General features: G+C 46.9%; 1 protein-coding gene across 4 annotated transcripts in view; it reads left to right on the top strand.

Moving 5' to 3' along the window:
- MRPL11 (mitochondrial ribosomal protein L11) overlaps nucleotides 1-19,896 on the top strand; it is an 893,931-nt gene that overhangs the window by 730,620 nt on the left and 143,415 nt on the right. Inside the window, exon 1 of one of the 4 annotated variants that reach the window (XM_069644924.1) lies at nucleotides 18,531-18,672. The exons of 2 other annotated variants lie outside the window; for them this stretch is intronic. In XM_069644924.1, coding sequence (XP_069501025.1) covers nucleotides 18,631-18,672 — 42 coding nt within the window. In that variant the 5' untranslated portion in view covers nucleotides 18,531-18,630. Of the gene's footprint in view, nucleotides 1-18,530; nucleotides 18,673-19,896 lie in introns of those variants that run through there. One more of the 4 variants, XM_069644925.1, reaches the window with a different exon arrangement.

The following is a 19,896-nucleotide window of genomic DNA, read 5'->3' as shown; positions in this document are numbered from 1 at the left end:
GGAAGGTCAGTGTTATTAAGGAGGCTAGGGCAGGACGAATTCTGTCCAGCCGCGGCTATGTCCACATACCTCGGCTATGTCCACATACCTCGGTGCAAGGATGGACGGGGCAGCATACCTCTTTTCACACAAAGACAGTCCCCCCCACCCCCCTCCCCCCATGCAATTCCAGTTCAGGAAAGTCCTGGCTGCAACTTTAGCCAGAGCAGGGTGTGACTCGGGCCTTTACACGCCGTACTCGTTTCGGATAGGGGCGTCCACGACAGCTCATGGGGAAGGCCTGGGGCATGAGTTTATAAAGAGCATAGGGAGATGGGACTCCGACAGATTCAAAATGTACATGTATGTGCAAACGAAATTAGGGGGAACGCTCTACCACAAATGGGTCTTTAGGTCTGGACTCAATGGGTCGGCAGCTAAAGAAACGGCGAATTAACAGGAGGGAGTGCCGTCAGTACGAAATCTTGTAAAAATCATGTTCTTTTGATTTAAATCCAAGTAAATAAAAAAAAATATATACATCAGACCTGAAGTAGAGTGCGGGGGGACTTGCATGTGATGGGGGCGGGCAGTAACAAGGGTATAACTGTCTGGGGGTGAGAGCGATGTTGATGGGGGGTAAGGTTGGGTAGAGGGCAAGGGGTAAGGTTAGCTTTGGGGCAACCAACAGCCCGTATCAGGGATAATTTATGTTCATATCTACAGAGATTGTACTTCGGTATGGGTCGTCTGGCACTGGTTTGTTGCCAGAGCAGCGGAGGGAGCAAGGAACGAGAGGCGGGATTGCAATCTGGGTTTCTCATGGACACAGATTCAGTGGATATCATAAGGAGGGTTGCTATGGGGTCAATTGTGGAGGGCACTAGAAACGTGCACACAACACCACGCGCCCCATCTGGGGGGGTGGAGTGGAGTCCATCTGGTGTCATTGGGAAGAAAGTAACTATTGATCACAATGCAGTGAACTCTGACACAGGTGGGCAATGGGTTTTGGGGTGCAGAGCTACTATGGTCCAAGATAATTCCCAGACAAGCATGGCGGGGGGCTCTCTGTCACAAAGGTATTGAGACGTCCAGGAGAAATTTGAACCCAAAAATGGGAGCATTTTTAAAAGCTTGGGCATGGGTTGAATCAGGCATCCCCTAATCACTTTGAAAATGCCAGGCTACTTTGGGGGGATAGGACCAACTTGTCAGATGTAGGGGTGGCCTTAATGATCATGGGGGTGAGAGTTGCCTTGGCTGTGTTGGGGTGCAAATGAATGGGGCACGGGGAAGAGCATTTGGTGAGACAGAATAGGTGAACTGCAAAGGAGGGGTGGGGACTGTGTTTTAACTTTCCTAACATTAACGTGCTGCCGTCCTCTGACATGGGGACCCTCAATGCATGGAGCCGATTAGGTAGTTTTGAAGATACTTGTGACACCACTGCTGGCAGGCAGGGGGCCCTCGGTTAAGGAGCCCACTTGCTGTAGACTGTATGAGAGATGACTTCACGCAAGGGTGAAGGCCGGGGTCTAAGGCCCCCTCTATTGTTTGCCATGCCACCGGATACAGTCCGGGTGGCCTCTCTGATGACATCAATGTTTGTGGTGTATGAGAGCCTGCGTGCTAGGTGAAAGTTAGTTGTAAGTCCCTTGTCCCAGGGCGAGCCACGACCAGGTGACTGGGGGGAACTCTCTGCCACCAGTAACCAGAAGAGAGTCATGGCGGAGTCACAGGTCGATCCCAGTAGAAAGTGCTGGCAGATACCACAAGGGGAATGCGCAGCCACTAGCTTAGAAAGAACGGCGCTTAGGAGTACTAGAGTCAGGGGAGGCCCAGGGAACGGGGGAGCGGTAGGGGCTTGGAAGACCTTCCAACTCCAACAACGTGGGGGGGTGGGAAGCTCATCAGAAGGGGAAATGAAAGCAAAATGGGGAAGTAAACTAATGGGATATGAAAACTAATGGAAAGTAGTGGGGGAACGGGAAGTAGTGGGGGAATGAGAAGAATTAGGGAACAGAAAGGCTTAGGGAAATGAAAGGGATAGGGAAATGGATAAGAATTGGGGAAAGGAAGGAATGGGGCAGGAAAGAAATGGGGGAATGGAAAGAGATGGGGAAGGCAATGGGGAGAATGTGGGGAATCGGAAATGTTGGGAAGTTTTGGGGAATGGGAAAGACTGGAGCAATGGGAAAGAGTGGGGGGATGGAAAGCAATTGGTTCGAGCAAGGAGTTCAGGATTGGAACATGCTGGGTGGCCAAATAGACTTGGGGTTTGGGGTATTGGAAGTTTGGGGGAATGAGGGTCCTGAGGGTGGAATCGATTAGCGATGGAAGGAGTGGGGGGGAGCAGGCAAAGCAGTGGGCACTCAAATGGGGGGGGCATAGAAGTATTTGGGAGGAAATGCTACGAATTTGGGGAACGCGATGAATTGAAAAATGGCAGAGTAGGGTGGGGAAAGGACTGGACAATAAACGGAGGAAGAAAGCACAGGGCGAGTGAAGATACTCGGGGTGGTGATACTGGGGATGGCTTATAACTGGACAAGGAGACCTGAGTTGGGGGAATTAAAATAATGCTAACGGGAAACTAATGGATAGAAGGGAAGGATGAGAAATAATTAATGAAAAGAAGGGTACAATGAGAAGAAAGGGAACAATTACAAAGAGGATAGAATGTGAAGAAAGTGATCAAAATAGGATAGGATGTAAAGAAAGAAAACCAATGAATAGAAGGATAGAATGTAAAGAAAGAAAACCAATGAATAGAAGGATAGAATGTAAAGAAAGAAAACCAATGAATAGAAGGATAGAATGTAAAGAAAGAAAACCAATGAATAGAAGGATAGAATGTAAAGAAAGAAAACCAATGAATAGAAGGATAGAATGTAAAGAAAGAAAACCAATGAATAGAAGGATAGAATGTGATGAAAGAAAATCTAAGGGGAGAAGAAAAGAAAAAAATGCCTTGGTAGAGAGGGAAGGGTTGGGAAGGGACTGGTCCACCCGGCAGGGTCCTCCGGACGCTGACTGGGGGCGGTTGGGGCAGAATCCTGAGGTGTGGTGGAGAAACAGATCACCTGTAAGCTAACTTCTGGCTTGATGTTCAATAAAGCTTGCTGCGCCATGTGTGACTTTCACCTTTGACAACTGGTCCTACCTCTTTATTTCATGGAAACCACAGGTGGGTCCTTGGGGGAGGCGGCGGGAGAGCGGGCTGATGTTTTGGGGTCCAATATGACCAGTGTGGTGGTTGAAGCCTGAGTCTATGGTGGGGGCGCAGCTGTTGGCTGTCCCTGCTATGCATTGTGGCTTTGTCTAAAAACACAGGACTAGCTGCCTCTGTGGGTCCTGTCGTGTGGCACCTCACTGGAAATGTGTCCGGATGGCAGCTTCCAAACTGCTGAAGCGGAGTCGCCAGGTAACGGCAGGGACACCCAATACGCATGCCCGTCACTTTGGAAAATAAATACACCTCTGATTGGCCAAAGGTTTGCTAAAATGGCACATTATTGGGATCTATAAGCGCTCCACGTGACACCGTGCTGCCAGCCAGGTCAACTGACCTTACTTAGCATATCAAAGAGCTGCTAAGTTTATTAATGATCAAACCGGCACTTAGCGCCTCTTTGATAATTGCAGTTCTCTTGCAGACATAATGTGCTTCAAAGCAGCGCACTTCATGATCATAGCAAAAAAGTGACTGCTTTTGCTTTGAAATCAGCGCCAAGTATAGCTGCTTGCCGCGCGCACAGCGTATGGCCTTTCATAATCTTCTCCCTGTATTTTGAAAACGGGAAGACCTCATGCAAAGCCAGCTTAGACGATATAAGTGGCACGTTAATGAGGCGCACTTCTGGGGCGGGCCAATAGGGGATACCAGAGAGCAATTGGTTGAGGCTGGGTGACGCTTAACAGCTGATTGAGAGCTAACACTCCCAGCTCTCTTCTTTCAATAAAAGATACACTTTCCATTAAAAATACATCAAAAGTGTTCTCTAATGGCCCTATACAGAGGCCTATTAAAGTATAATTAAAATCTAATTGAAAACAGTTTATTACCTCCATTATTGAACATGACCTATTTTTTCCGTGCGGTTGGGCCCCAGCACCCTTCTTTTTAAGTTTTGGCTATATGGTGACAGAGCCACCAATAAGCCGAAACGATTGCATGAGAGTGTAGCATAGGGAGAAATGGCATATGAGGAGGGACACAGAGTCTGTAGGTGGTGTTTGGTTATTTGCCCACCCACTGACTGCACAAGGGCCTGCTAATCCCTAAGGCCATTCCCACCCAGTTCCTGCCCCTGCCCACCCAAAACACCTCCTCGAGGCTTTACTCAAGCCTTACCATCATTCTTTGCACTCAAAGTGCCTGCCAGTGTTTTCTCAAGCAGTCTTCTGAGAGTTAATGACTTAATCGGAGTAGTAAACAATCTACTAGTGTAATAAAAATGGCTAAACCAGGTCTGCCTTCCGCCACACGATTTATAAGCACTATGGGTGTCCTTCACTGAAGTCCTGTTAAAAACAGCCATTGGCAAAGCCAACATTTTTGGATTTTGTATAAGTATTAGGCATTTGCCAGGCACTGCTATTAGATGCTTAGGTCCTTGTACCTGCTACCATCGTTGACCAGTTTATACCACTACGGCAGTGCTTGGCAAGTGCCTTTCCCATGCCTGCACACAATCACAAACAGTTGGCTTGCCAATGCTTGTTTTTCTTATGCAGGAGACATTTTAAAAACATTTGTGATGTGCTTGATGTTTTTTCATTGTGCCCCACTTTCTGCATGATGAAACAGTGGCGGATCAGCACTCCTTGAGGTGCGCTTACCTAATTACCATAGAAATTACTCTATGGTAATTAGCCAAAAGTCATACTGTTGCATAAGAGGAGCACACCTTTATATGGGCAGAAGGCACTAAAGGCAAGCCATTTCCTTTTGTTGTTCTTAAATGTCTTCAAGAAAGCTCAGGCACAAAAACAGGGTTATATGTGATTTTACTGACCACATTTACCGAGTGGTACATTTCATCGTGGGCAAAACACTGAATCTTTTGTTTACCCTTAGAACGCCACCCCAACCCCATCCCAACCCATTTTAAGCCCTTGGCACCAAGACCCTTTATGTAATTAATGTTTGCAGAGTTTTTCAGTGTTATTGTCTGCTCTGTTATTTACCACTCTGTAATCTTTGCGATAAAATGACTGGATAGCAGAAACAGAGCATCAGCACACTCCGTCGGCGCTCAACTTCTATTAAATGGGTGTGTAGGACTCGAGCGGGGATACAACGCGACCCTCACTCAGTTTCCTACTTTGTGCCCCATTACGTGCTTATTGTTGCTCCACCAAGGGCAAAGCACGGCGCTCCAATTACTGTCTCTCTAGATTTCCACTCTCAGGCCATGGAATATGTTACGTCGGTACCCCGGGCACCACTCTCTACTGTGCCAGCACTCCCGTGCCAACTTGATCTCTGTGCCTGCTCACTCTCGTGGCTCAGGCTGGTATCTGATTTTATCTGCTCTCACCAGATCTATGTGATCACTGCGCCGCCCATAATGTCGAATTTCAAAAAGCCGACTTGCATTATGGTGCAGCACAGTGACCACATATATCACTGTGCCTGCCATCCCCCTACCCACTTACCCTTTTAGTGGCATACTTCTGTGTGTTCCGCCGTCTCTCCTGTATCCCAGCAGCGTCAGTTCTCTTCCGCTAAAGTGGGTCGGAACTTGCACCACATGGTCCTTTTATTATTATTTTGAACTATTTTGTCTTTATTGTCCCAGCTACCATCTAATGGAAGTGGGGGACCCCCCACACCACAACTCCCGACCATCATTAGAGTAATGGCGGTTGGGATTTTGGTACGGCCCAAAGGTGCCATATTCAGTATAGGTGACTTTTTTTGGTGCAGTATTTGTACGATTTCCTCTCACGTAGGTATGATGCTGGAAATGCATTGGAGCTCTTCCTCTTTTTGGTCCTGGTGAACAGACCCTTGGGATACCATTATGGCACCCATGGGTGGGAGTAAAACCCTGTACCCCTAGTGTATGTTTTTGGGCACCTCTGTGTGGCCCACAGAGCAGGGTACGGGCTGGTGGCAGCTCAGTGCTGAATTGACAGGTGCCCTGAGTATCCTCCATTTTGGGATACCCAGGCCCTGCCATTGGGATCAGTTGATCCCTGATAAGAGACAAGATGGCCCCCGTGGCCTCTTGCTTTCTATCGCCTGTTACCTTGTTTTTCGCAAAGTCCTGGGAAACCGTTACTCTGTCCCTTCCCCCTGACTGGCTGTTTGATGGAAGTTCCGTATATGGTATTGTGGGGAAGTCCAGGCCAGATTGGCTGGAGCCTTTCCAATGACTGTATGTTGTGAGTACGCCCGTGGGGTGGGAGCTGGGTGAATGGAGTGTGTGACGAATATGCATTTCATGTTATGGGTGTCTGGTATCTGTGTGAGTGACACAATAACTGAGAAAGCCTTGCCTGAAACTGGTATGAATGCAGTGTGGAGTGCTGAACGGCTGGGTGCTTGTCCGAATCCACATTCCGTGTTGGGAGTGTCTGGATGGAGATAAATGGCCTGAATGCACTGTGGGCCTGATAGGCTGCCTGCCTGCATGAATGCCCTTCTGGGTGATTGGTTGCCTTAGTGTGACCCAGCAGAGTGAATGAGAGATCAAACAGTATATCTGGAGACCTCTCACTGATGTACATTTTTCAGAAGATGAAGTCGAAACTGATGCTTGTCCTTGTAGCCCAGCTGGACGAGAAGATTTGCTGCCACATTCCTTTGCCAACTGAAAGCTGTCGTGACTTCAAGAAACTGATCCAAGAGAGGTCCTGGCTACGAGACCTCTTTCTGAGCTACGAGGGACCATCGTGCACCAGCTGATATTTGCCAAAGCTCTCTGGAAGTCAGAACCTCGCAAGGCTGCCAACCGGAGAAGGGGACTGCCGCAGAATCTGAAATGAAGCCCCCGGACATTGAAGTCCATCCCCGTCAATGACTGGTGCCGCCGGCCGGTGCCGCAGTGCACCCTTGCCTAAGAAATTTGATCCAAGGACTCTCTTGCTCATCACTGTCGACCATTTTCGTCCTGCCGCAGGCAGTAAAGGTTGTCGACGACCAAGGAGAATCTGCTGGTGGGTTTCTCGCCACCTGAAGACCACAAAGATGCCGACGACCCGACGCCCTTGCTGGGCCAAAGTTCTTTAGTAACTCTTGGCGACAACAAACTATCGTCGTCGAGGTGCACCGCACACCTCATCTTCGGAGGACCTCCACGACTGATCGTCAACAAGCACCACCAGGACTGAAGCTGCTGCCTCAATGCCTTTGTTCACCCTTTTCCTCGTGGAATTTCGATGATCCGTGGCTCCTGCTTTAAAGGGAATCCACTCGAGAAGGATCCATCCATGAGCCGACGTCAAAGTCTGCTATTCAAGGTACATTGGGGTGGTAGAACAATTGTAGAAGGGAATAAGACTAATAGACAATATATGGACTGAGCTTGTCAATATACCTTATTCTACAGGTTGCCCAGGTGGGAGGATCTTCATATAGAACTGTGCCTAGTGGTAGGGGCCCAGTATTCTGCCAATTGTCTAACCAACTTGTTTTCCTCCTAGGTATATTGTTGGTTCACTTTATTAATTGAGCTGTATGCCATTTCAAACTGTCAGCATTTGGTGCATTTTAATGGAATTTAAGAAGTAATTGTGGTACCACATACAGACTGTATATATGTATCATTTTAAAATTGCCTGAGCACAAAGCGTGTTATTGTATGTGTACATAATCAAAACCTTATTTATATAAAGAACTGTGTTTTCACTAACAGTGTGTGGACATTCCTTTGTGGGGGCTTGGGGACTACACTGCACTTAAGAACCAGCCTGCATCACCCCCTGAGAGCTTAAGCCTTGATTGCTCATCCAAGTTTACCCAATAGAGAATCTTGGCTGGGGTGCTCTGTGCCTCTACTCTGCCATATAGAGAGCAGGAGTGCAGATACCCCCTCCAGTATTTACAGTAGCCCTGGCTGAAGATGTGTGGGTCCTTATTTCAATTTGATGGTTGGGATCCCCCCCTGACTGTGCATACATTATAATGGTGACAAAGAAATCCAAACGGGGATGAAAAGCCGCCGATTATCATGAGATCGCAAGCTAGCAGGGACCTGAAACACTAAATGCCTATGAAAAAGATATACATCCTTCTTTGTCAGCAAATGGCTGATGTAGAGGAACTGGTGTAAAAAGGCAACAAGGACATGTAAGGCCCCAGGACGAAAGAAATATAGAAAGGAACATATTGCCATGTTATAAGACTGCTGACTGGAAACATGGGTGCAGTTGCTGGGAACCCGCTGAGGCACAAAGCCCCTTTCATCTGAAATGGTTGAAAAGATTGAAAGGCCCTGACACCGTCCCTGCTCTCACGGCTTAGGTGCTGCAGGGGGGCGCGTGGACACAGCCAGGTGAAGGGTTTAGCAACAGGGCATCTCAGAAGGCATTTCCACCCATCTGTCCCCTGGAGGACCCAGCCATGGCTTTGGGCCCCAGGGAACAGTACTGCTTAGCTCCTGGTTCTCCTTTCTCCCTGTGAGAAATTCGACCATCTGCACGGTGGGTGTGCACTCGTCTGGGGTTTTTGAAATATTTTTTGAGAAATTGGAAGATCAACCTCGGAAAATGTGTTGGGCTAAGCCACGCACATTTTCCTATGTTCACCGCACAACAAACCCATAGTCACGGGTACTCTGGGTGGACACATCCTACAGGCGCATTGCCCCTGTCATGTTCAGCTGGAATGTGACGGCCACGGGTACATCAAAGCATCTCAGGAAGGGGGGAGGCAACACCTTCCTCCTGCAATGGTCAGCCTAATATCAAAGGCTCCATGGATTCACCCTGTCTATTGTCAAAGTTCTGCTGATGGCAGCGCATACTGATTAGAGTTCATTGAAACGGGCCTGCGAGAGGCCTGATCGCAGAACAAAAGGGGACAGGAAACCATCACCTCTTTGATATGCAATGTGTCAACTTGAAGCTAGATCCCACCCCTCTGTATGAAGGGCAGTGAATGGCATATTTGGGACAACTGTTTACAGTAGGCAACCCCAGAGGTGGTCCCCCTTTGAGAGGGAAGAAGTATGTGATTTGATGAAGACAGACTGTTCTGACCACAAACTTCAAGGGAGACCTGCACATTGATCAGGGACCACAGTCAGCTCAATTAACCAGAGAGATCCTTTGATCCGCATCAGACAGGAAGATGGGTGGGACTTAGTAGTGCATGTTTTCATGCCTTTACATTTCCTGTTGGAAAGCACTCTGTTTATGACCTCGGGCATAACAGAAGATTGTTTGTGGGGACCCATGATTGGTTCATTAAGGAAGGCTTAGCCTGCACCAATCACTGCGGCCCATTTGGCTTTAAAAGAGCGTTGAGCCCCCCTTTTGGCAGATCGTCCAACGACTTCAAAAGGAGTAACAAGGACTCATTGGACCCTGGCTGAATGTACAGCCTGCCTTGCACCTTCCGCCAGTGAAGGAAGGCCAGGATTTCCAAGAGGGAAGCAAGATCCCTCCCCAAAACATCTCCCGGGGAACAGAGGCAGATACTGACCTCAGAGGACCCATCCAGCAGCTCCAGAACCAGTACCCAGCAAGCACACAGCATGCCCTGCTAGGTTCTGCCAGCAAGCTTCCTAGGTGAGAAGTGCCAGAGAGTCTCTGACCAAAGGACAAGGCCATTGCCTGCAAATACTCTCCTCAGCTTTGGGCCATCTGCTTCAAAGGACGACACATGCCCAGCGAAGAATCTGAGAGGAGTGACTCAACAAGCATCAATCAGCGTCCATCTTTTAAGAACATTTTTTGAGGCAGTCGAGCCCTCGAACCGCGACCGGCTGCACCACTGACTGTGGTCATGGTACAGTCACTAAAGCTGTCCGAGACGCCTCAACCAGCCTTCCAGATCCGCCAAACAGCACATAGACAGCGATTCTTGACCCCGAGCCGCTGTGTAGGCCAGCCTGCAGCCGTCCATCCAGCCTCGCTTACCGAACTGCCTGCCGCCTGATACCCGCAGCTGTCTCCCGTTTTGAACTTTGTTGCCGGAGCTGCAAAGTGTCCTTGAACTGACTAGACGCTGTCGAGCATCAAGATCATCTCAAGCAGCATGTACATTATAGTTCCGTCCCCCTGGTCCTTCTCCGAAGGCCCCTAGTGACATTTACGACCCCTTGCTCTCTTGGTGCTCAAACTAAATAACCTTGAATAGTTGAGACTGATTGCTTCAACGACGTCCCTCCCATCAGTATCCAGAGTGCATACCTTTCCTTCGTGAAACTGTCTGTCCTCTGTGTTCCCTTACAGGGTGGGTTGTATTTTGTAGTGTGCTAAACTGTCTGTTGTAATAATACATTAGATATTTTTATACAACCTTAACATAAATAACAAAATACGTTATGCTTTAAGCATTTGCCCCACTAATGGGAGTATTAACAAATGAGTTGAGGGGCTTACATGAGTAGCCAATTAAAATGCAAAACCAAAAGTTCACAGTGCAAGCTGTTTTAATGAGAAGCCGAGCCATGCAGAGGGAAGCCACACTGTCATGGCAGACGCTGAGAGAAGCCCGAAGCAGCAGAGAGGCAGACCCTTGTCCCTGAAAGCCCCAGCAACGTAGGGACATCCCAGTGAGGGAAAAAAGAGGTACGGGAGAACTGCAGGGGACTTGGGGTTAGAAGGGAAACAGGCATTAAAGACTCTCCCTTGGCCCAATTGTTGGGACACCCAGAATGTCTGTTGTGTATCAGACCTACCCAAAAGCTCCTCTTCTTCGTGTAAGTGAATGGGGGAATTCCACTGACCACCAGAGAAGGGTCAGGCACCCATACCCAAGACGAAGAAGAGAAACCAGGGTCAATAACCCTAACCATTAGAATAATACAAGTCATCTACCTCACGGCAGTAGTTGGCTGGGTAGTGAACCAAGTAAGCCGAGTCCAAGAAGCCCAGGTCGAGGACCCAAGTCAGAGAGGGACACGAGTCATCTTCCTCGTGGCAGTACTTGGCAGGTTAGTGAGTGAACTAGGGCTGCCGAATCAAAGAGAAGAACCTGGGTCTGGCACCCAGCCACAGTTGGAACTTTATGTGGTATTGAACAAAGAAGGTACTGGAGTGTCCAGGGCAAGGGCGTCATTCCCCCTGGGTGTAGTGGGACTTGCACATTATAATGTGAAGCATCAGGAGGAGGGAGTCAACCTCCTGATATCAAGTGGCAGAAGAACAAGCTTCCAGTCAGGGGAAGGGGGTCATGCCCCCCTTGGCCTTTAACTACAAAGTGTTAAAAGAACTTTTCAATGAAGGGAAGGGAGTCATTCCCCGGTGTCCAGTCAACTCGTCGAAAAAAAACTGGTCGACTGCAATTTGGTCGACGCAATTTGGTCGAAAACCAAATGGTCGAATTTTTTTTTTATTTATATATTTATTTTTCGGGTTTTCGTTTAGTTAAAAAAGGGTTTTTTAGAGAAAAAAAGGGGGTTGGGGGGGGGACCCCCCCAAAAAAAAAAAAGGGGTTAAAATAAAAAAAATAAAAATTTCGACCATTTGGTTTTCGACCAAATTGGTTCGACCATTTGTCTGGTCGACCAATTTTTTTCGACGAAATGTCTGGCAACCTCATTCCCCCCCACCCCCCAGTGAACATTGTTTGAACTGTGCTATGTTAAGAGGATTCGAACCATGGGAAGGGAGTCATTCCCGCTGGTGAGAACTATTGCAGTTCCTGAAGTAAACTGTGATCACAAAACCAGGGGATGGGAGCCATTCTCCTGGAGAACGAACATTTTTATCTGATCTACTTTAGTTATAAGTGTGAGTGACAGAACTAGGGATTTTGACATAGGGCAGTGGGCAAACCCCCTCATAGAAATAGGGACAGATGGGCTTTTCTCTTTCTTTTCACGAAGAATACAAGTCTTTACCAAACCCCATGCCACCTTTGTGTCTGTCTTCTTCTTATGCACCCTTACAATTACTAGACCCGACATGTGCAGCAATAATTGGCACAAGTTGTCAGCAAATGTGCATGGCAGTGCCCCTGGCCTATGTTGGTTCTCCTTGGTCTACCTCTATCACAACATGACCCCTTCCATGGTACGTCAGGCAGTACCCTAGGGAAAATGTAATTACCCAAATGTCATTTCATGTGATATCATCAGGGCCAATGGTCATATGGCATGACTTCCTATGGTGTCATTGGGTGTGTCATGTCACTTTCACTGCCCTTAGCATTTTATTGAATTGACATCCCAAATGGTGTCCAATCAAAGTTTCGAAACAATAGTTTGGAACGCCAAAGGTTTCGACACAAAAGTGCTGAAAAAAAAGTTTAGAGTTCATTTTTTTATATTAAAGTTTTTTTGTTAATTGTGTATTGTAAAAGAAGTGTTTTATTATTATTTTTTTTAAACAGGGGCTTGGGTGGGGTTTTGCAACTTTATTTTTCCCCACTTTTTTTTCCGGCACTTTTGTGTCGGAACTATTGGCATTCGAAACTTTGACTGTCGAAACTATAACTAGGAACTATAGTGAATACATATTTTTTTTTAATGTATCTTTGGAGAAGGTTTGTATGCAGACTAATTCACAATAAATGCACAGCCTGTTCTTTGACCACTCTCCCCACTATTTTCTTTCACCCGGCTTTCTTACAATGCTACATGTTTAATAGGGAGGTTTGTCATTGTTGCTTACCTTTATTTTATTTTTTTTTTGCCATTGTTGCTTTCCCATATACTTAGTTACTTTATCCGGATGTACTATCGGTATTGGGCTGCACACAGCATAATGGATTGCCAGTGGTCAAAGTGGGCAGGAGCGGTGGTCTGCTACTTTTTTAAAATTAAGTTTTACTGTTCCTATACTTTTAAAGAAACCGTTCTGGAAAGATTTTGTTTTAAAATGAAAGTGTAGGAAGAAGTTGAAACGTGCACTTCAACAGCAAGCACATGTCTGTGGGGGGTTGTATTGTGCGTGGAAGGATGCGTGCCAATGGGGTTAATGGGAAGCGGTGGCAGGCTAGTCGGGAACATAGTTCCACTTCTTCTTTTAATACACTTCGATCACTGTGAATTGTACATCAACCCCTCCCATCACCGAGGAAGGCCACCATGTTTTCTTTTTGCGATAATGCAGGATTAGACTGGGCAGGGAGAGAAAGAAGGCATGAAAGTAAATGAAGCCTAGGTACGGTCAAAATATAGAAATTACAGCTTTTTATGTCCAGTTGCTAATTTCATATGCCAAATGCACCCTCAACTGTCCAGTAATGCCACCTAATGTGAGTTAATGCCGTACCTAGTATGGGATAAAGTCAGAGGAATAGCCAACTGACACAAAATCCTAAACACTGTAATAAGTAAAAAAAATACCCTTTATTTCATGTCACAGAAAGACTTTCATCATAATTTCAAGTTTATAGAGGCAATATCTATCAATCAAATTTGTATCCAAAATTTCATAACAAACAAAGGGAACCCATGACACCTCAACGTGTTTCGATCTGTACATGGTTCATCTTCAGGAGTGCCAAGATGCTGACCCCACATGTACTCCTATATGGCACGAACCATAAATGCTGTTGACCATACATCCCTGAGCTATATTGTGAGTGGACATACGGTTGAGTATGATTCACACCTGGGACCTGCAGAACACGCATAAATAGCAGAGCACTTAACATGCTGAGCTATTTTACCAGCTTTTTCTTCTTAAATGTGAATACCACAGCATTTGTTAATGCATTGGCTCTGGTAGTTACGTGTCTTATTAGCATAACACCTATATTCCTTCTGCTTCTAAGTACTGTAATGATGTCAGGGCTCACTAGTAAACCTGGTATTAGTGCTTTATTTTCTTTATTTTCTTTTTAAAAGGACTGAAGGGGGACAGGAAAGGGTGTTGGGTAGATATCTTGATGCATTTTTTAAACTGCCCAATTGATTAAACAGCAGTTTGTCACAATTGGATAGCTCAGCGGGGTTAAAAGCGCATCTCTGAAAAGTGCCAAACTGCACTTTCCATGTTCATATTTCAGCAGGGCTGAATCAGTCCTTCAACCGTCTAAGGTTGATACACTAAGTACTATTACGCTTCGTACTAATAACACCTTTTTTACAGCACTTAAAAGCAGGAGGTATCCGAGTCGGATATGAAGTGTTAATCATTAAAATATGATATAATACTAACTTTTTTACTTGAATATGGGAAACTCTAGGCCAAAGTAATTCGAAAACATGGAGTAGTTTTGCACAAAATGATAGGCCTCATACAAATAAAACAGACAAGTTGACTCTAAGTAAGTAGATCTTCATCCGGAGCTTCCACTCTGATTTATACAGAGAAATACTAATGTTCAGTCTTGCCTTTGTGAATGAGAGCCAACCTGCACAGCGTGATTTCCAAAAATAAAGTGGGTTCTAAAAACCCACTTTGTCTTCACACTGACATTACCGGTTGGTGAAATTGTTACATTTTTTAAACCAAATGGGGTGGAAATATTTGCCACAAATGTGCAAGAGCGACCATCATAGATGGCCAATAAAAAGTCATGCGACAGTAAGAAATGGCTAGACTGATTGCAACACAAAACCTGTCCAGCCACATAATAACACTCATCATGCTGGCTTTTTTTTAAAAAACAAGCATGGTACGTGTTATTACATGGCTAGAATGCATTTTCATGCAATCAGTCTAGCCATTTCTTACTGTGGCATGGCATGTTTACTGAGCATCTATGATACGCTATCATAGATGGCCAGTAAACAAATCTCTTCTCCAGAGCGCTTCCCAGTTTCTGCACTTGCATGCAGGTGCCCTGCCTCTGCACTCCTTAAGCAAGGATTGCAGAGGCAGTGGTAGGGGCTACAGGGGAATCACCAGGGGTCGCAGCTGTGACCCCTGGCAACCCAAAAATGACTTCCATGTCACTATACAAAGAAAGTCCCTCTTCAATATCAAAATATTATCATAAACTAAACATGTGAATTAAAAAATCCCCTTTTTAAAATGAATTCCCTGCAAATAGAAACCATACGTATAGTAGCAATTATAAAGGATATCTGGGTCCCAGCGACAATGCAGGAGCAAATGCAGCATCCGGATTTCCCTTAATATCTACCTCTACCATTATTCAAACTACAGCAAGATACAATGTGGTGTTCAGGACATTCTAATGAGGTGCATTGTGAACTTTCACTATCGGGCATATTAGAGCGAGCACCCAGGATTTCATACGTGGGCTAGAGGCACAGGCGAAATCTCATGAAATATTTCCTCCATTAGGAGTTTCCGAATTGAGATAATTGGGTAATACCTTCAAACATCTTTCCACTCGACTCAGCTGCTTGAGCAGACTGTATTTCATGGTTAATTCTCGAGTATGACAGCAATCAGCCTGCCAGAACTTTTTTACAGATTCTAAATGTGCCAAGTTGCAATCCATAGGAGTCCCAGCCGACTCAAAAACGAGCTGACATCTATTAACCCAATCAGAAATAACTACTGTGAAGTGTTGCTAAAAGAATACTTCATATCGGCGCTTAATTTGTATTGAAAAAAAAAGAAAAATAGGTGCCCGGGCTCACCATATTTCTTTGGTGGCCACCAGCGCTATATATCCTGGCCTATCTGCAGGAGGACATAAGGAGGTTGAAGGTCTTTCGGCTTGGCATCTTGTGGCTATTTGACAACATGCTAGCCATGTTTATCCTAGTAGAATCAGTGGCCACACTGGTGAACTTGTAAACAGATGGGGTGTTAATGACCATGAATCACATGAGTGGCCTCACCTCATGCAGGAGATGTTAAGGGGAGTCATGGCCATGACAAATTGATCATAATGTTTCATTATACGGCATCATTTCCCAAAAGAATTGGCTAGAGAGGCGGAAGCTTTACAGTTACTTCTACCGTGAACATAGGACACGTAGAGGAAAAGTGAAAGAAACGCAATCTCCATTCAAGACACATGGAGAAGGCGCAGCAGCAGCAGCAGCAGCAGCAGCAGCAGCAGCAGCAGCAGCAGCAGCAGCAGCAGCAGCAGCAGCAGCAGCAGCAGCAGCAGCAGGGAAGGCTTTGCTTGTCTTGCACATAGAACTGGTGCAGTGTGGTCAGCAGAGCAAAGTACCCTCACAGATAGCTGAAGTTGCAGTCGGAGCAGTTCAAGCTTGCGCACGTGCTTTCACGCAGATCTAGGACAGGTAGAGCGCGGGCATCAGCAATCCAGGTCCTCACACAAACAGAACCTAGTCAGTAGCAGTGGCGCTTGTGAATGTTTGCCACACAGGGAACAGGTCAGCTTGAAGTGGGGCAGTGCATGCTTCGCTCACACCCATAGAAGAGGTACATTGTGAGCAGCAGCTCTGCAAGTTTAAATCCTGCAGCACAGCTTCTCGCACTGACCCAGAACAGGTCAACATGAGCTTCCCTCACAGAGTAGGTCGCCATAGGCCCCAGTAGAACACGATGGCATCAAGCAGAAGAGGTACACCAAGGGCCTAGCATTGCAACTGCTCCTTCACGTGGAGAACATCAACATGGACAGCACAAGTCAACCTTTCCCTCACAAACATGTCGCCATGGACTCCAGCAATCCAAGCAACCCTCACACACAACAATCCACCAAGGACAGCAGCAGTGAAGAAAAGGGGACAGTGGGCTGCCCTGGTGCATGGCAACCTTCCCTCAATACAGGCCATGTCAGCATGAGTCCCCACATTGCAAGCTTCATCATACTGAATAGGTACTGCCTGGTGCTCAGCAGCACAAGCTTCCTTTGCATATAATAGGTGCAACATGGGGCTTACCAGTGCAAGCTTCCCTCACACACAGCAGGTATGGGATTGGCCTCAGCCGGGCACGCTCCCCATATGTAGAACGGCCACAGCACGGGCTTCAGAAGTGCAAACTCCCATCATGTAGAAAAAGCTCAGCATGGGTCTTAACAGTGCAATTACACCCCGCGTAGAACAGGCAAAGTACGGACCTGTCATGGCGTGCCTGCTCCCCTCACAGTGTAGAGCAGGCACTGCATGGGCCTTGGCAGTACATTACCTGCATATACAATAGAGAGCAGTGTAAGCAGCGAGTGCAAGCTCCCCTTATGTAAAACAGCCATGGCATGGACTACCACAATGGAAATGTCCTTCTAATATAACAGGCACATCAAGCCTCTCAGGAGCATGTTCTGTCTTCATGTAGAAAAGGCACAGCATGTGCCTTAATAGCTCAAGCTTCCCGTCATAGACTAACCACACCATATGCTTCAGGAGTGCTCCTGTGATCTACCCACCTCCGCAACGTTACGTTCGGCGCCCAGACTCATATATAATAAACACAGTTCAGGCTCATCACACGATTAGTCCGCTCAGCAGCAGACAGAGATGAAAATTTAAACATGGTTTTTAAATTCGTAGTGGCCCTGCAAACAAGGACACATGACCGGGAGGGAAGATTGGTGGCGGGTGCTTCCACTGCTTGGGTTGCTCAGAGCCGGTCTTGGGTCGTTCAATTCAGCCCAGGTTTTGAGCAACCTGATTGGCTAACGCATACACCAAGGGTGCTATTGTGGCGTCAACACTGGATCCGGCGGGCCGGATAGGGTGTTAAGGCCATTAGTACCCCTAGATGCCAAAGTGGCAATCCGGATGCTAAAAAAAATCATTTTCGTACGTTCAACAGGACGCCACGTGCGACCCGACGAATGAAGGAAAATCTTTTCCCAAGATGGCCACCATGAAAAGGGAAGGCAAGGATCCATACAGAGCCCCTCTTCCCTTTCCATGGCAGCCAACCGTAGCGCTCAGGATGGCAGGGAGCAGCTGTGCCGCCGCCACCAAAAGGAAAGTGTGGTGGAGTTTGGGGTATATTGGAAAAAAAAAAAAAGCCGGCCCACGAAGGGGATGCATCATGCTGGTTCCGTAGACCTCGGGTGTTTATAGTCCCCAGTTTGTTTCATAGGTCGTAAACCATCTCCAAGAAATAGGCATATTTTGTCCGTGGCCCAGGGATCACAGGCCGTTGGTGTTTTTGCAGGAAAACTTATTTGAATTTTTTTTTTTTTTTACACAATGCTTTTCCTTTCTCTAGGTGCTACTTGGCTTGAAAATTGCGAGATATGTTCAGTCATATTTGACTTTATTTCCAAGTTATTTTCTCTGTGAACATAATTCCTAGGTCACAGAGCTTCATTGCGCACCAGGAACCCTGCTGCTCTTGTTTTGCACCGGAGAGGCTTTCCCTCTGTCCCTCTGTCCCTCTGTCCCTCTCCCCCTCTCCCCCTCTGTCCCCTCCCTTCCTTCCTCCCTTCCTCCCTTCCTTCCAGATGTGTCTATAAATGGAAACGCACTATTTTTACATCTGACATTTACATTCGTCACGGCATGACCGTCTAGCATGTTTCTCTAATCTTCTTAAGTGCACACCTGCTTTTCCAGAATAATACAAATAAAACAGTGGCTTGCACAGCAGGTTCTCATATGTGCAGGCAAAGGAGCATTCGTTCCATTAAGAGCTGTGTTCCCGTTATCGGATGTTTAAGCAGACCGCACCATGTGCATTCCCCAATGGCTACTGATGATTGACTCTTGGCAGGTGAGAAATGGTGTTTTTGAGTATGTGTAGTATTGAGGTGGTGAGTGTGGCTGGCAAGTAGCTCGCAACTTTAAATGCGTACCCCTGTTTTAAATGCACCCGCAAATAGCCGAGAAGCAGCCCTGGCGATGACAAATAGTTCCCCAGGAGTGTTCGGTGCTCTTAAATTTAATTCCCTGATATATATCTTCTTTTAGAAGGATGAATACAATCGTATTGCTAACCTAACACCCCCCCCCCTCTCCCCCCAAGTGTTTCTGAATAGCTGTGTGATGAGACTTTCATGGGAGACTGTAGTATCAGATAATTACAATTCCTGCACCCCCAAGGTGCTTCCAAAATAAGTATTCTATATTTCACACTTTTTCCAACTTTTTTTTGGGGGGGGGGGGACCCCAGAAAAAAACGTTCTTCTAGGAGTCCAAATGTCCAGACCTTTTACATCACTAGCTGCTCACAAAGCTTTGATGGTATTGAGCACACATTCCTGCGACGTTGCACAGCTCCTCTCTATCCTCCAACGCTGCCAGACTCCCCTCCACGAAGACCCCATTGCCAGGCCCTACGAGCCGGTCAACAAGCCAAGCAATCGGGTAGTTTACCACAGCGCAGCTTTCTGCTTACTCGAGAGGGACACCGGGGCCCACACGTTTCTGAGCAACTGAGATGGCAGGCATGCCATATGGAGAGCGAGGACTGGTCGCCAGGTGCAGCTGCTGACACGAGGAGCTTGGTGGCAAACCACCTCCCTCCACAGTTTCCAGTATAGCACAGTGCCCGGAAATTTCACAAGACAAAGGCGTGACGCACCTCAAAATTGACACGTTTTCCCTGCCTTGAAGTGGAGCTAATTGAGGCCGCTGTGCTCCACTCGTTTGGATTTGTATTGGTAATTGGTACTACCATAGGTGGTGGTAGAAAATATCTATGAAGCACACCCGTGTGTTGACGCTGCCCCTGTTTCCTCCTCACCCACCCCCGGCCCAGCTCCTTTTGAATGTGCATAAGTGGCAATGCCACGGGCGTCTTTCCATGCTCATATGTAACAAAGGCCTAAAACCTGTGGCTCTCCAGAGGCTTTGGACTAGAACTCCCAGGATTCCTCAAGAATAACTACACTGGCTAGCGCTGATGGGCGTGCTAGCCCAAAACATCTAGAGAGCCAAAGGTTGCTGGGCCCTGGAAGCTGCAGCGTTCTCCTCTCTTGCATGTACCTGAATGCCT

Source organism: Ambystoma mexicanum, chromosome 2p, assembly GCF_040938575.1.
Source record: "Ambystoma mexicanum isolate Mex_15411 chromosome 2p, UKY_AmexF1_1, whole genome shotgun sequence".
Classification (NCBI taxonomy): domain Eukaryota; kingdom Metazoa; phylum Chordata; class Amphibia; order Caudata; family Ambystomatidae; genus Ambystoma; species Ambystoma mexicanum.
This window is presented reverse-complemented; position numbering and strand designations above follow the sequence as displayed.